Consider the following 17,196-nt stretch of genomic DNA (forward strand, 5'->3'; position numbering starts at 1 on the left):
CATAAGACTTTACCTTGTTGGAGGAAGATGTTTTCTCCACACCTTTTGCATTTTCTGACTTGCTGTTCTTTTCTGAGGAATCTTTAGTTTCCACAGATGGTTTCCGGGGTTTTTCAAATACGTTAATCCCCAAGATTTGTGCTACTTTGTCAAGCTCAGACTGCTTCTTGTCAGCTGCATCAGATTCTTTATGCAGCTCTGCAATCTCCTTCATAATATTCTCTTGTAGTCTGTTCACCTCAATCAACAAGGGGTCTTTGTGTCCATCCTTCTCACGACGTTTTTTCCTCAACATCTCTCCTGAGCCAGTCAAGGAAGTTGAAGAGTCAGAAATGCAACAGAAAAATTGACTTAAGATCTGTACAATTCCAGGAACAAGTAAAATACTAATATAAAATATTGCAGCTAAATCTTGACTGTAAAGTTGTAAAGATGGAAGTGACTCTCAGGTACAGCACTACTAAACCTGCATGATCTGCCTCTAAAAGGACTGCTTTAATATACACCCTAACAGAGGCACCATAATCCTCAGGAGTATCTATTTAACAATCACTATTTCCCTGGGTGACAAAACAAGCAGAAGTTAAATTGTATATTCTAACCTGAAAGTATCACTTTCAGGTGAGGCAAATTAGTGTTTACTAGAACCAAACAAGTTTTAAAAACAAAAATTTAGTTCTGCCTAGAGAGGACTTTTCCATCTTCAGGTAAGATTCACGAGAAAGTGAAAGGCATGATGACATCTTCAGTTACTATTTCTCATTTCTTATAAAAAAGCACTAAAGTGCACACAGTGCAATTCAACTTAACAAGCTGCCAAAGAAGATGCAAGAGCAACTGTTTGCTTCAGTGTAACAGCCAAATTTTGACACAATTAATTTTAATATAGTAATTAGGTCACTGCTTTCTCAAGAGTTTTGCATTGCTAGGAGTATGAAACTACTGTTACAGACTATTATTATTTTGGTCTTCACTTCTCCTGGAAGGCACCAGGATTTGTGACACATGCCAATCAGGAAAAAAGATACAGGGGCTGCAGGGCGGTTATGCACTTTACCTTGCTGTTTACGAAGCCTGTCCAGTTCAGTCTTGAGATAGTAAAGCTTCTTCTGCCGTGCTTCTCGATCATTCTTCAGTTTTTCTCTCTCTTCTATCACCTAAAAAATTGGAAGGGATGTTCTTCTCTTCCCAACACAAGTTAATCAGTCTTGCAAGAATGGCAGCAAGACCTCAGTTTGCCAGACACAGAACACTGCTCACTATTCTCAAAACATTCTTGAGTATTTTAACACAATGAATTCACCTCTTCATATGCATCTGAAGGTAACAATATAGTGTGGTCATGCTTCAGCCCTTTATGTAGGTAGTTTTTTATCTTTTGGGCAGCGTATTTCCCAAAACTGGTCTGTTTGTTGCACCACTTCCCAAGGCAGAGGCTCAGCTGACTATCTTCTCTAGATCAATGCTAGATGGCTCTTCAAAACTCATGTAGGATCTCTACAGCTAGCATGCTCCATCAGCTTTCACAGCCCTTCACCTTGCCTCCTGCTTTGACTCTGGACAATTTTAGCTATTGTTTAGGTTTCTGCTTCAATCTGATCATAACTGTCTGAAATGAAACACTAGGATGAACTTTGTTTCTTGCTCAATAAGGTAAACTGTGGCATGAGGAGCTCACAAATCCATGTTTCACTGATTTTCATTGATTCTCACAGAAGGAAACAAAGTAATATGGTAAAATGAAACCCGAAAAGTTCTTTCAATTCCTTTTCCAGCTTCATTTTTCAAGAGACAAATCCCAATTTTTACCTTCACAGTGCTCTTAAAATTTACTACTTATTCCTCCCTTGAACAAACAACAAGTGGCTCAAGGCTTTGACTTCACTAGACAACCACTACTACTATGGCAATGTAAATGTTGGCAGGATCCTTCCTGGAGTAAGCCCTGAAAGTAGTTCTACCAACACAGCTAGGCCACATCTTAAACACAGTAAGCTTTTGTGTGCTATTCTTTTTTATCCCCAAAACACCATTCTCTCATTATGGGTTTTCTGCAGCATGGGGGCATCAACTGGAGCATGCAAGTTTTTATACTGCAAGCCACAGTGCACCAAAAAAACAGTGCACTAAGCCCAAGTCAAAGATGTCTGTAGTGCAGACAAAGTCCTAGAAGTTCTACCAAGATGCACAGATGAGCTACTAGGGTGTATCAGAGCAGTAGAAAACCACACATCTTTAGCCAACAGAGCTCTTCCAAAAGTACCGAGTTTCATTAAGTACAAAATTTCAGCTGAAGAAATTATTCCTGCAAGCAGTAAAAGCTCACTTATTTGCTGATGTAGCACTTTGTTTAAGTGAAGAGAAGGCTCTGGGAAGACCTTACCGCAGCCTTTCAATACTTAAAGAGGGCTTGGAAAAAAGATGAGGACAGCTATTTTACCAAGGCCTGTACTGACAGGACAAGTGCCAACAGTTTTAAACTAAAGGAGGGTAGATTAAAACTAGATATAAGGAAGATTTTTTTTTAGAATGAGGGTGGTGAGGCACCAGAACACATTGCCCAGAGAGGTTGTGGACTCTCCATCCCTGTGTTCAAAGCCAGACTGGATGGGGCTTTGAGCGACCTGGTCTACTGGAAGGTGTCCCTGCCCATGGTAGGGGGTTGGAACTCAATGATCTTTAAAGGTACTCTCCAACCCAAATCATTCTATGCCCTTATTTTAACCACTAAGACTGAGTGGATATCAGTTTGAAAACACAAACAACTTCTGGGAATCTTGCAGTTCTTTTACAGTTATGTAACTACAGTTTCCTATTTTAAAATACGTTCTGTCCCACTACTCTCTAATTGTTGTACAAACCAAGGTAACAAGAACATAAAAACATTAATACCCATAAGCTGAACTGGTGTCAGATGCTCCAAATAAAGAACAGTTTCCCTTAAGTTCTTCTCATTTTGTGATTTTTGTAAGAATTAATATAAATGTAGAGTGAAAACTGTATGTCATGGTGAATTATGATATCTTTTAGTATGTATTTAAAAATGTCTAATATAGGTATAACCATGGTATGATGTACCATGTTCAGATGAAGCCTCCTATGTTTCAGTTTGTGCCTATTGCCTCTTGTCTTGACACTGGACATAAGTGGAAAAAGCCCAGTTTCATTTTCTTTTCACCATCTCTTCAGGTATTTATATATCTCTAAATATCTTCAGGTATTTCAATATCTAAAGCTCAGAGAATAAAGCCAAGCTGTGGCCACCATGTAATTTCTCTGCAGGATTTTGGCTGGTTCAAGAAACTTCATGTTTGATTTCATCTGTTCTGCCATAGCCACGGCATACAACTTCAAGGGATTTAAAATACATTTTTTAAATTGTCACAGATTAATACAGACAAATGCTTAGAAATCTTTAACAAAAGTAAATTTAGTCAAACTGTTTTTAAACTGGAGCCACTCACGAAAAAAAGAAAGGGTGCACCTGAAGAGGAAAAGCTTCCACCCCACCCATCATGCAGTGCAACACATTTTGATGTGTTAGAATATGTAGCATACCTTCTGCTTTTGAGCTGCCCGATTTTTTTCATCCGACATCCTTTCTGTGGTATTTTTGAGAGGGTGTGAAGACAGACGAAGGGGCGCTTTGGAATGAGAAGGAGTAGTAGGGACTTGAACGAGCACAGAACCGTCTCTTTTTACATCAGGGACATCCTTTCCCAAGGAGACTGTCTCAATCACCCGGAGATTGGGACGCGTGGGGTTCGCTGACATGGCCATCGTAAGAAGACCATGAGCTTCTGGCAGCGTAGGATTAGGCTGCTGGGCAGGGGGGTACATGGGCCAGCCAGGAGCTGCATACGCCATATAATGCCCATATGCATCGTATCCTGGAGGAGCCATTGTGGGAGGTGGATAGTTTTGGGGCATTTGAGTGGGAGTGTAGTGGGAATAGGTGGGAATTTGGTATTGGGAAACAGAAGTAGGTGTAGGCGGCAAACTAGGAGGAGTTGGTGGAACTGAGGGAATGAGAGAGACAGAAGGAAGAGGCTGTTCTGGTGCACATGGAGGTATATCCTGTCCCACTGGCTTGTTCTTAGTATATTCTGATTTCTGAAGAGAGGACACATCTTTGGACTGCTGAAAAGAGACTGGAGGTGATGCTGAACGCTGCTGGCCCGACTCAGGAGAACGAGTGTCACTCCGGCTGCGCCGCAAGTCCCAGGGGTCCAGTCTGCGACTGTCTGAAGAGCGCCGATCTGGAGAACGAGATGCCAATTTTTTGCCATGAAGGCGTTCCTGGGTACGGACAGCCAGTTTTCCAATTTCAGCAACACCAATGTCAAGCCCAATGGTTTTGAGTAAGTCGTGGATCTTTGCATACTCTGCATTTGGCTCTTCTAAAGCATCCAGTTTGACAGCTGGAGCAGGAGAAGGAGGTGGGCTCATTTTCTGGACTATAATCTCATTGCCACAACTCACTGGGGGCTTCTGAACAGGGAGAGATTCAACTTTGGTCTCCTCATCTTCATCACCATAAAGAAATTTCTCTTCATCCTCAATGTCAGGAAAGCTACGCCTTCTCTTCTCCTGAGCACTGACAGAATCAGCCATCATGCCCAGAATTCGGGAGAAACCACTGCCATCCTGACTGGCCCTCTCGTGAGGTAGCAGGAAGTCAGTATGGCGATCAGTGGGCTCTGATCTGGCTTCTACCTTTTCTTTGTGACTTAAGAAGCTTCCAAACTTCTCTTCAAATGTGAAAGTGTCTTTGGGAGGCCCGGAAAGTGGGCTCCACTCATATAAACCTTCACACAACTCCTTGTTTGCAGACTCCACAAGAGAGTCTTTGTTAAACCGTTTGAGAAAGTTCTCCACTTCAGAGGCAAAAGGAGCCACGTTGTTGCTCTGGGGCAAAGATGACTGACTAGAAAGAAGAGGAAGATCCTTGCTGGGAGCTGGACTGCTTGAAAAGCTCTCAGGCTGAAAGAGAGAGAAGGTACTGATTACCTCAAGGCCTTCTGAGGCGATTACGCACCTCACAGAACAAACAAAGGAACATGTTAATTTCTCCTTGAGTTCAAGCTGAATAAAAGAGTTAGAAAAGACAATATACGGTTCCAAGAGAACACAAACAGAAGATTACAAAACAAGTTGCCTGATGATTCTGTAAGGACATGTCCAATGCTTATCTCAGAGAACACACAAAATCACAATTTAATTTCAGAAATTTTTTGCAATCAAAAAACTTTTAACTTTTAAATTGAAACCCTGTAACATAATTTTGGATACGCTTTGAGTTTAGTCACAGTGGAACAGGCTTTCAACACCTTAATACCGTTAAAAACAACTGCACTGGGGTTATTCCCAGTCTTCTTCAAATATTCACAATCAATGGCATGTAAATAGCGTTTCCAATAATAGGCATGGAATGGGATCCTCAGGATTGGAACACTCCTGAGATAAACATGTCACTGTCAAACCAACACTGATCAGTACAACGGGCAAATCAAAATGATGCGTTAAAACACTAGAAAAGTTAATTTATCACAGTGGTCACAGCCACTTATCTTTCCATTGTTCTAATTTTGAGACTCAATTGGTATTGGTTGGGTATAAATTAAGTAGGATTGATCCCAGCCCTGCAGTCCAAAGGGGAAAAAAAAAGGAAACTCCAAAGATGTTCTCAGACAGAGGTACTGGGGATGCATTAGGCAGTTCTCTAAGTCTATAACGAAACAAGAAAGAGACACTGTGACAGACAAAGAGCTCCGATCAATGTCCTGACTGCCTGTGGTACTAGGAGTGTCAGCTTTTCTATAAAAGCTAGCCCAGATCTCAGCATCCTGGGTTGAATTTCCACAAAGACATTTTATTCTGCCTCAGATTATATATATATGATTCTTGATTAAATGCCTTCACCATTAAAGTTTCTAATGCAATTCTAACTTGTATAGGTCTGCAAAAAGACAACTGTCCTCTTAAAGACAGGAAAATGTAAAGATTTCTGTTTTGGAAATCAAACTAACATTCTGTATCATAAAGTAACTGTTTTGGAAAGTAGAAACATATAGACAGACAGACAGAGACCAAACCTGAATAGAAGACTCTACTTCCATCTCCACTCGTTTCTTCAAAATGGATTTTTTGGGCATGGGTGGGATTTCTTCAGGCCTGTACGTATACCGAGGCTCAGAAGTCTGTAGTGTGTTAGTCAAGCCAGGGATCACATAGCCACTGCCTGAAACATCATGATTCACGTTTCTGCTACGCTCTTCTTCTTCTCTTTTCCTCCTTGCCCGGTCAAGCTCTCGGAATTCTTCATTCAGGTATGATGGGCTCAGGCTTCTACTATGGCTGCGGCTTCGTCTGCGATAGTTCCGTGTTCCTGATGAGAAACCCTGATGCTCTCCACTCACACCATGCATCTTCTCATCCTTTTCGTACCGTGGACGCTTTATTTCTCGCCCCCTGTCTTCTGGCCTCAGTGGGTAGGGAGATCTCCTCAGTTTGTCACCATCTCTGTCAGATCCACGAGGCAGCTCTTCTCGACGGCCATAATGTGGACTGTAATCTGAACGGTGGAGGAAGACATCTCGGCTGCGGTAGTCTTCATCATGCCTCACAACGAAGGGACTTGAGGGTTGATCTTCATGCGATGGGTATCTCTCAAGGCCTCGAGGACATGTGAGGCCTCTAGTGAATATTGGACCATCAGCCATATCATCCCTGTGGAAGATAAGCACAGAATAAACATAAGGACTTCAACCAAGAGTCAATTAAGCCTTACTCCTACTCAAGGATAAGAAATTTCCAAATTGCTTTCAGAATAACATCTCCATCACTAAACAGAACCAACACTGCATGTATGTAAAAGGCAAGGTAGAGAGGGAGACTTATTTTTAACGGTACTGTTCACCTGCAAACACAGTGGCATGAACAATTCAACTCATACTGCAGAATAAGAGCCTTGAAAAATTGATAGGATGGATTTACTTCTGTGAATGTGAAAGACTACACATTTTTTAAAAAAAACTTACTATCATATTTCAGACCATAATCCCTTTTCTCACTTTTCCCAGCAGGATGCCAAGGTCAGATTTCATATGAATTATTCAAGATATAATTCAGTTTCACATTGGCAAGTGCAGCCAGATCCTCCTTTTATCTTCAGCTGTGGACAAGGACCACAAATTCTAGCTACATTTTCTCTTACAACAGATCTGTAGACAGGACTGTCACTAATCACATTAATGGCTATAACCAAAAAGAAGCACAGTTTCTGATATTTATGAACAAGGGAGAATAAGTGTTACAGTATCATTCCTTTGTGCCAGGCCCTGCATTATTACACACAGTGGACATGCAACTGGCACAACACTAGAGTAAGCAGCTTCTTCTCTGGGAGTATTTTCTTTTGGACCAATTCCTACACACACCTCCAATTAGGGGTACTGTTTTAACTAAGGTCTTTTTCTCCACCCCTAAAAACTTCTCTGGGACTTCTTTAGAGCAGGCAGAAACAAACCAAACCACTTTAAATTTACCAGCTGCTGGCTAATTTTACTCATTCATATTTCAAAATCCAGCAAGATCCTCCAAGAATGGGAAGAAAATGAGCTCCTTAAGTGAAAACAATGGGACAGAAAATGCTTCCCCTGAGTGATCAAGATATCCACTTGAGACAAACTATGTATGATGGCCTGAATCCTCAAAGATCACCTCCTCCTACTCAGAAGGGTCCTCCCATAGATCTGAGAGAGACAAATCAAGTCATGCCAGAAGACACCTTCAAAAAAATCTGCAGACAAATTACGGCCCCAGTTTTTAAATCAGACTAAGGAGTAACAGATATGCACAGACAAGATTTTTTTCTTCAGTATTTTTATAGTTTATACATGCATATTTAAGAACAAAATCAACACAAAATTTCACTTCATCTCTAACCTGCATCACTGCAAAGCATTTATTAGATACTTTTTGAGTCCAACACATCTTATAAAGCAAAATTGGCGTACACATCTACCCACCATATTAGATAATAGCTTTCCAGTTTCCAGCAAACTACCCATATTCACCTCCTTCAAAAGCACAAAAAATATCTAAAAAGTAGCTAAAATTAAATTTCATACTTAAATGTTGTTCACAACCTACATAAAGGTATGTCTATTTCCACTGTCACCTTTTCTGAGAGTCTGCTAAACCTATACAAGCCGCATGAACAAACCTGGTGGAGTAGCAGATGTATTTCACCATACACCTTTAGCTAATTATTGTGCCAATAAAATTACTTAAATGTGTGCCTGGCAACTGTCACCTACAATTCAAATACTCTGACTGCAGTGACAAAGCAGAAGGAGTATTTAATCATACTTTGGAAAGAAAGGAACAGCAAACCTACTATATTTACAACTAGAAAGATGTTCCAAATATGCTCTGAACAGCTAAGATGCAAGTTTAAACCCCAAATATTAAATACAGGTATGAGGAAAAGGATTACTTGTCCTACAGGAACTATGGTATGTCACTTAATTGGTTTGGATACTTTCAGCCAGTAATGTCCACTACTGGCTATTGCATCCTTGAGACAGGATACAAAGTGGTACCACTGTGACCATCCCAATTCTTTCACCAAAATCCATGAATTACTGGAATTACAGTTTCAGAGAAAGAAAACAGACTACAGGCTACACAGACATGATGCCTCAGAGAACTATAACTAGTGTAAGGTAATTTATGTTTTGGCATATTTATTCACATAAATAGAAATAAATAATGGTATTATTCACAGAAATAAATAATGGTATTTTGCTGTCAGCAACCAACAGGACTCCATTTTAACATAGTCTTTAAATAGGAAATTAGATGAGCTGTTCACACTCAAGCCAACTGCTACTTTTGACATTATGCTCAAAAAATGCTATTTTAGAACACAGCTTAATGCAGACCAAGTGTCTGCAGGCATATAGTCTATCTTTTGTATTAACCTCAGGTGAAAGAATTAGTGGGATGCTCTGTGTAGCTTATGCCAGCTCAGACAGTAGTAGAATGTCTTAAAAATACTGAGAGTGGGAGAAGTGGAAGACAGGGAGAGGGATAAGATTTATTCTTCACTTTGATAAACTGAGATTCTGGAAGACAAAAAAATACTAATCTGTTGAAGTAGAAGACTGAAGCTGCTCAGATGACCTTGAAGACACAGGCCAGCAGCATTCAGGATGCCTACACAGACATGTGCAGGAGGCCAGCTGCCCTAGAAACTTGGGACAAGTTCTTACAGATATTCTAGAATGGACCTGTATGTGAACACACACTCTAAGAAACTCACCTGAGGCATCCTGAAAATCCGCTGCTGCAGGAGACTCTAAAAGCATCCCTGATTTCCATTCTTTGGTATTTTATTTGCTTTATAGCCTAATGAACCTCTCTACCATCCCAAGGCCCTATAACTTATGGAGAATAATTTGTCAAAGTGATTGCTTGAAATCTCTGAGTAGCTAGCAAAAATAGCTGACAATAACTAAATTCAGAATTATTTTTTATTAGAATGAGAATGTACCACATGCCAAGTAAGAATGTGATATGACCAGTATTAAATCCAATGATGATTCACAATAAGGACCACTTTAAAACCAGTGACAGATATAAAGTCAGTGTCCCGGTACCAGGGCAGCCTCTCAGAGGGGGAAAAAATACATGATGAAAAATACTTGATAAGCAGTGTATTTAACCCAATACCAAGTGTCTCTTGAAAACAACCAAAATGGCTAGCAGTGAGGAAATTTGAAATTCAGAAGCAGTACCTATATGATTTAGGAAAAGCTAACAGATGACTAGATTGTCACACACTTTAAGCTGCTGGACAAAGGGTATCACTCAGACAAGTGCAGGCAGCACAGACAGATTAGACAGAAAAGAAAGGAAATGTAACAACATGAAGTTCTTGCATACTTACACTACAAATACATAGGAAGTCACTTAAAAATTAAAGTCTACATGGTCTCGCTTTCTCTTATTCTCATTCTGATTCATCTGTCACTTTTATACCTTCTCTGGAGTTTATTCTGACCATTTTTTTTACATCTATGGGCTCTGTAACACAGATAAAGTCAAAGTTCTTTGTGACTTTTACTCTTACATTAAAATAAACTCCACTATATCTGATGTTACTTCTAACTATGCACCACAAAACAGGTTAAATATAAAACCTCACCTGAGAAAAGGAAGCAATGGGACAAACACCATCACCCCTCACCCCCAAACGTTCTTAATTTGTCACAGAAGTGTCAGTTCTCCTACACTATATACCAGTTCCTTCTCCTTCCAATCACAGTATTCTCCCTGGGCATACACACTCATTTCATTCAGAAGATTGCAGACTGCACAGGGGATTTACAAATTGAACACTGAACCCAGGAGAACTGAGGTAAAGGCATAAAAGTGCAGTACTGAAAACTAAGCTCTCATTTGGTTTTCTACACCTGCTGAAACTTAACTTTACACCTGAGAAAGACAGGAAATTCACTTATTCTGGTCACTTCCCTCTCTCTCTTTGTTTCGTTTTGTTTTTGTTTTTTTTTTTTTAACAGTTGGTGATATTTGCATCAGAAATGAAAGTGATAGTTGGTTTTTTTGCGCTGGGATGCTTATCCCTGACCTGAAACTGCAAATGTGCTCTGGGGCACAAACCATGCCATCTGTAGCTTCACAATTCAAGACGAAGAGAACTATTTTATTTGCACAAAGTTTTCTGATTTTATTTCTTTTGCCAGATTATACCCCTTCTCCTATTGGAGGCAAAAATTTCCAAACAATATCTACTAATATTTATACTTCACTGTTCACAGCAGTACTTTTAACACAAAAGAAGTCTCTTCATTAATTGTTTCTCTCCAATTTCAATCAAGGGACCCTAAGAATTCTAACACTTATTTTATTATGTATGAGACTGTCTGACTACATTCACTTCTCTTCTGCAGGGTTTTTAAAATTAAAATAACAATCTTCTTCAAGCTGCTCTAGAGCTTTTTTATAGACTAGTCTCAAAAATTAGGTAAGCAGATGATTCCTCCCAATAAATGAGCAAGTTGAAGCTTTACACTATCCTTATATTAAACAACCTTCCTTTCAGTAAGGACTAGGTAGTTTTGTAAGAAACAGAAGAAGGTGGCTGAAGCAGTGAAATATCAAACGTAGTGTCTCCCTGTGACACCCAACCTCTTAAGGGGAAGGAAGCACCTAAGGGTGGAATGTCACCTTCCCTCCTGCAATACACACTGTGCATGTCTAGTTTTTATGGGGTTTAGATGCAGCTGACAAAAATTAGAGAAGAAATATCCGTTTAGTTACTATGAACACAGGCAGAGATTTTTGTTCAGGAATTCCCTGCACCACAACTTGCCAGAGGCTGCGGGAGTACTCCCAGGAAGCATCACTACATGCCTACCGTCATTCCCTAGGCATTCCCTGGGCTAATTAGATGTTTGGGCCAGTAGAGCCACTCCCCCGCTGTTTCACCCACTCAAATGAATGCCCATCTGCGGAGGACCATACCTGTCACTCAGGTTATCAATTGGTGAGCCCAGTCTATCAGGCAGCCTCCTCCGCTCCGGTGTGCCAATGCAATACCGGTCATTACCAACAGTAATCCACAAACTGTGTTCCAGTGAAGACTCAGAGCGGAGACTCGGTGAACGTCTCTGTAAATTGAAGAAAGAGTGCAAGCCCATCAATCAGGGAATTTTAATCTCAGCTACAGAAAGGCAAGTGACTCTGCTCTGCTTAATAAGTGAGACCTGGGGTGGATGGATCAATTAAAAAAAATCAAACTAGAAAAACAACTGTCCCAAATATTTCCATTGTCTTTAGTTACTAAAGAAATGGAGGGCATTGACTGCATTTAATTTCTCATCCCAGCTGCTTGTAACATGCTCCATATTTAAAGTATCTAGAAGAGAAATTTTCAACTAAAAATACATTTCATAAAGCACCATTTCAGAAGGCATAAAAACAGAGAGAAGTCCACAAAGTCCCAGATTTGCTGCTGTCCTCCTTTCTTTGTAGAGAAGCAGCAGCTAAATAAACATGGAATAAAAAACATTGCCAGGAATTTCTTAATAAAAGTATCTGTATTTCTGGACCTTTCCAACTTTAGTAACGACATGAACCAAAGTATAAACCAGTGTAAACAAAGATTTTCCTAGCAGTGATGGTTTCAACAGTTTTTCTCACCTCATGCTCCTTTCGACAGATAAGCCCAACATAATACTAAAACACCAGTGACACTAGAAACACCTTCTATACCAGAATTTTCATTACCATTATTTATTATTGGTAGAGACAAACCAGCGCTAAGTAAAGATGCCTTTGAAAAATCTAAGGCAGAGAAGGCCTGAGCTAATTGCCTCTGCACCAACCTTCCACTGGACGCATTCGCAGTACGCAAAATGTCATTACTGGTAAGTTTTGCTTAACTAGTTACACCTCACATTATTCCACAATATGGCACTAGAATATAGGAATGATCAAAGTAATGAGAGTTTCATAAGAAACGGATGACACTGCCTGAAGACAGAGATACATGATTTGCTTTTTTAAACCAACATGATTTAGATTCTGCTTAACATGAAGCAATGCACCAGCTTCAGTTCTGCTAAACCAGTCATGCACTGCATATTGCTTTCATGCAGAAAACTGCAGTAGCAAGCAGCAGGTGCACTATATTGTCTGCATCCATCCCGAGGACATGCAGCAGATTCAGCTGAATCCTCCAAGAGAGTAAAAGAACAGGACGTAGTCTCCAACAAGAAAGCAAAGGAATTCCCTCACACATTTGCCTGAACAAAATTCACTCGCAGTACAAATCTGCACTAGAATCCATTGTGCGCATAATGTTATTCAAAGATAACATATTAGTGATTATTGTTTTGTTCTATTAATCTGAATCCCAGCACTTATCAGAATACATTTTAATTACTTTTTAAGATAACTGTATTGGACAGCACAGCCTGATCCTGCAACCGCCTGGCTGAGATACAACATATACAAGGTGCATGTGTCTCACACAAACACACTCTGAAGGTTCACTTGTGCCCATTATAACACCAAATTTTGAGGGCTGCCTCAAGAAGCAACTATCTTCGAGAGCATCTTCTTGTCATCAAGACTTTTAGCAAGTTGAGCGCATAGATGACAACCATCTCCACTGAAGAGAGAGAAGTGATGATTACATCTAAGAACAAACTCTGGGTAAAAGAAAGAAGTAGTTTACATTGAGAAAGTTACGGATATTAGGATTGCCTATGACTGGGCATAGGCAATAGGCAATGTACCTGTACCTGCCGTACAGGTTGCCCAGAGAGAGCAGTTGCAGCAGTATATATTTGAACATCATGAATTTTTTTTCCCCCAGTTTGAGAAATTCCAGTTTTAAAAGGTTTTTGCATTTGGAGCTTTGAACACCACCACTAGTCATTCCTACCTACGCACTGCACTGCATTTTTCCCCCTTCCTATTCTGTCATCTAAACCACAGTTACTACTACCATATTACTGAACAAGTTGCATACCTGCTCAACATTTCTCCATTCTCTGTTGACCCAACATGCTCCTATCCTCTAATCTTAGCCAATTTTCTTATAAGAAAGCAAAGAAGCTTAGAGAAACTATAAAAACAACAAGCACACAGATAAGCCAGGATAAATAAAAGCAGTATGTGTCAGCCTTGCAAAAACAAATAAAAGTCCACCAAAATCTCTCACTGTAAAGCCCTGACCTTCCTCTTCTCCATTACATTTTTCAATACTCACCCCAAACCTTCGCTGTCACTCCACGTTCTTCCAGTCAACACAAGGTTTTCCCCAGCTACTAAGAAACTAACACCATCCATACTTACAATGTCCAATATGTGCAGTACACAGCTCCACTGGCAGTCAGCATCCCAGTTATGCATGAGAAAATATGCAACAATGCTGATAGCCTGGGAACACATGCAAGCTATCTCAGAAACAAACAATCCCCCAAAACAGAAGCAAGAAAATGGAGCAAGAAATCTCTAAGGCTGCTCTTTTCATACTCCAATTCATATGAAGGATAGAGACATTAACACAGAGCTTGTACTCAAATCTCCTGCATTTCAACCCTATGCCCTTATCCCATCAGTGTCTTCATTCCATACATTGTATCTTCCACCATTACGCATATATTCCCCTCTTGCAAGTCCTCTTTCCTTCTTGCAGCTTAAATTCCGCTTCCTCAGGCTTGTCTGAATTCATTTCCTTTCAGTGACAGCTCCAAAATCTCACTAACACATTTGTGTAACTTTCCACATTTGAACACTTTGCATCCTCAAACTTCTGAGGAGAGAAGGTCTTAAGTAATAAAAACCTAAAGATTTTATTAAAACTTTAACCAGTCATGATGACCCAACCTATCTGCCGTCTGTTTTGTTTCCATCACACTTAGTTCCACCCTCTGGAAAACATCAACATAATCCTAGCTTTTATCTCTAATTAATGCTACTTTTGTAAACAGTACTTTTAAAAAGTAAAACAAACCTGTATGTGCATTTTATGCTTTATATCACCATTTTGAAAGAAGAAGTGTTGGTCAAACACCTGCTAGGGGACAAAAGCTTCCACAGAAAAAGCGTGCACAATACACACTCTAAGAATTACTTACACTGGGCTTTAGCAAACACAAGAGTCGGCACAACATAGGTTAAAGAGCTCTATTTAATTGTCTCAAAATCCCTCTCTTTGTGAGAGTTGCTTTCTAGAGAAAGGTTTTCCTTAAATGCATGACATTCTTGTAAATCAATAAAAAATCCATTTGGATCAGCAGTTCAGCATTAGCTAGCCTGCTGAAGTCTACTTTCTAGGGTTAATAATTTTTCGATCCTTCTCTGAAGTTAGAATAGGCAAGGAAAATACCATTAATCTGCAACAATTTGCTGAGATTACTGCTTTAACTTGAGCCAGGAGGGTGCAAAATAACACTAGAAGAATAATGTTTGTCAAGAATAATGTTTGTGTAAAGTGGATGTTTTTCGTGGCTTTTTTCCCCCACTAAAGGGGGAGTGGGAGCCTTCTAGCCTAAAACTCCTAGATCAAATCTCTCCCAGTCTGAATCACCAACACATTCAGCACTGGAAATTTTGTTACAGCCAGCACAGGTTCACAGTCTATCATGGATACAGTGAAATGGGAGACTGAGTGATGGTGAAGTCAGTTTAAGAAAATTCTGTCCCACGTCCCAGTTTGTCACCCTGTCAATTGTGACCATGCAACTGTCCATCAAGCCACAACCCCAAATGATATGAATTGCATTAAAAAGTATTTCCTTTTAAAAAATTACTTTTTCCATCCTGGATCTTACTAGCAATGCCATTTGCAGGGCTACCCCACAGGAAACTTAGAGGACTGAGATAAGGGTGAAATACCACATAAAACCAAACGGCCAGAGGCAACTTTTTTAGCCTGGCTTGGCTTAACTGCTGTCAAACACACTATCTTCCCATCTCTTCAGGGCAGCTGACCTTTCAATAAGAAATAACACCAACAGCTGAATTTCAACTCCACTACAACCACTTGTAACCTCTTCTATGGCCGCGACCTCTTCTATGGCTGCAACTCCAAAGAAATCCAGTAAGAACATGCACCAACATCAGAAAGGGTCATTCTCTCTTGGGGTCCCATCGGCACACAATATACTTTTGTTGGAGTGACTTTCAGCAAACTCGTTTCCTCAAATCAGCTCACTCTGCAACTTCACAAATCCAAGTGTGAGCACAAGGGAACAATATACTGCAAAGTAAGAGGAAAAAGCAAGTAGATCGTTCTTTCCAACTGTGCATGTGCTGGACTGAGTAACCACAGAATCACTGCCTAAAATACCCCACTATGAAAATCTCTTCTTTCAGCACAATACAAAAGCATAATTAACCTATTACATACCACAGCTCACAGTTTTCAGACAAAACAATCATTGAACCAAGGAGCAACAAGAGAAAAGCTAAGTGAGTGAATGTCACTCAAAAGTAAAATCTGGCTTGACACTTTGGTTTAGTACGAAAGTGTCTGCATCCAAGATGGCATCACTTCAGATGCCAAAACAGTTTCACATGCCCAAATCAGACTTTGCCAAGAATGAGGGAGAAAACTGAAACACCCTGTGCACAGCCCCAACTACAAAGCAGTGCCTATCAAAGAATACCTCTCCAAGATATAAATCAGGAACAGTTCTCTTTGTACATTCGTGACAGCAGGAAGAATTCACACAAAGTACTCATTCAACATCCTATTAAAAAAGTTATATTCCCATCACTTAAAGGATATTTATGCACTAACACAAACCAAAGTGTTAAATGGAGGTAAGTAACTAGTTACAATCTCTGCCTTAGCAAAAGACAGCATCATCTCTGAGCTTTATCTAAAACGGCTCTAGCCGATAAGACAGAAATAAAAATGCAATGGAAATCAGAGCACAAACACTGCTTAAAATGGAAAGAAATTTTTTTATCTTTTTAATTTTCCATTTGGCTCTCTAAGGAACAGGGATGAAATCGCCCTTCTCCCTCGACACGGGGAGAGCCCGGGGCCGGTTCAGTTTTGCAAGGATCACGCCGGGCTAAGTCTGGGGCTCTGACAGCCCCCTGGGAGAGGGGGCAGGAGCCGCACCGCGACCCCCCAGCACTATTTACCCGGCTGCTGCCGCTGTCTCCGTGTTCGCTGCCCCGGCGGCCCCGGGGCCCGCCAAGCCCCGCTCCTCCCGGCGGCGATGGCAACCTCCTGCTGCGGTGCGGCGACGGGGACCGGCGGCAGGGCCCGCGGTGTCCCGACGGGGAGCGGTGGCGGCGAAGCGACGGCGGACGGGGCGAAGCGGAGCGCGGCGGCGAGGCGGAGGCGGCGGCGGGCAGCGGCGGGGGAGGCCGCCCGTGGCCCGGCCCCGATGCGCTGAAGCGGGAGACGCGGGATGCCGACGAGCCGCCCTCCTTCAGGCGGTGGGAGGAGGACGAGGACGAGGGGCCGGAGCGGCCGCTGCTGGAGCGGTACATGATGGCGCCGGCGGCCCGGGGGTCCGGACGGCTCCTCCGATCCGCCCCCCCCGGGCGTGCGCGCCGCCGGCGGCCGCCCTGCGCGCTCCCGAGCCGGGCGAGGGGGCGGGGGGAGCCCGGGCCGGGCGGGGGCGGTACCTGTGG

At 41.4% G+C, this 17,196-nt stretch overlaps 1 protein-coding gene across 1 annotated transcript in view; it reads right to left on the minus strand.

The window, feature by feature from the left end:
- ZNF318 (zinc finger protein 318) overlaps positions 1 to 17,194 on the minus strand; it is a 32,227-nt gene extending 15,033 nt beyond the window's left edge. The window contains exons 1-6 of the mRNA XM_039389485.1: positions 16,699 to 17,194; positions 11,554 to 11,699; positions 6,096 to 6,729; positions 3,559 to 4,983; positions 1,058 to 1,157; positions 14 to 300 (exon numbers count right to left, since the gene is read on the minus strand). Coding sequence (XP_039245419.1) covers positions 14 to 300; positions 1,058 to 1,157; positions 3,559 to 4,983; positions 6,096 to 6,729; positions 11,554 to 11,699; positions 16,699 to 17,052 — 2,946 coding nt within the window. The 5' untranslated portion in view covers positions 17,053 to 17,194. The remainder of the gene's footprint in view (positions 1 to 13; positions 301 to 1,057; positions 1,158 to 3,558; positions 4,984 to 6,095; positions 6,730 to 11,553; positions 11,700 to 16,698) is intronic.
- Between the last annotated feature and the right edge of the window lie 2 nt (positions 17,195 to 17,196).

This window comes from Pipra filicauda, unplaced genomic scaffold (genome assembly GCF_003945595.2).
Source record: "Pipra filicauda isolate LSUMZ 115617 unplaced genomic scaffold, ASM394559v2 scaffold72_size3293161_pilon, whole genome shotgun sequence".
NCBI lineage: Eukaryota > Metazoa > Chordata > Aves > Passeriformes > Pipridae > Pipra > Pipra filicauda.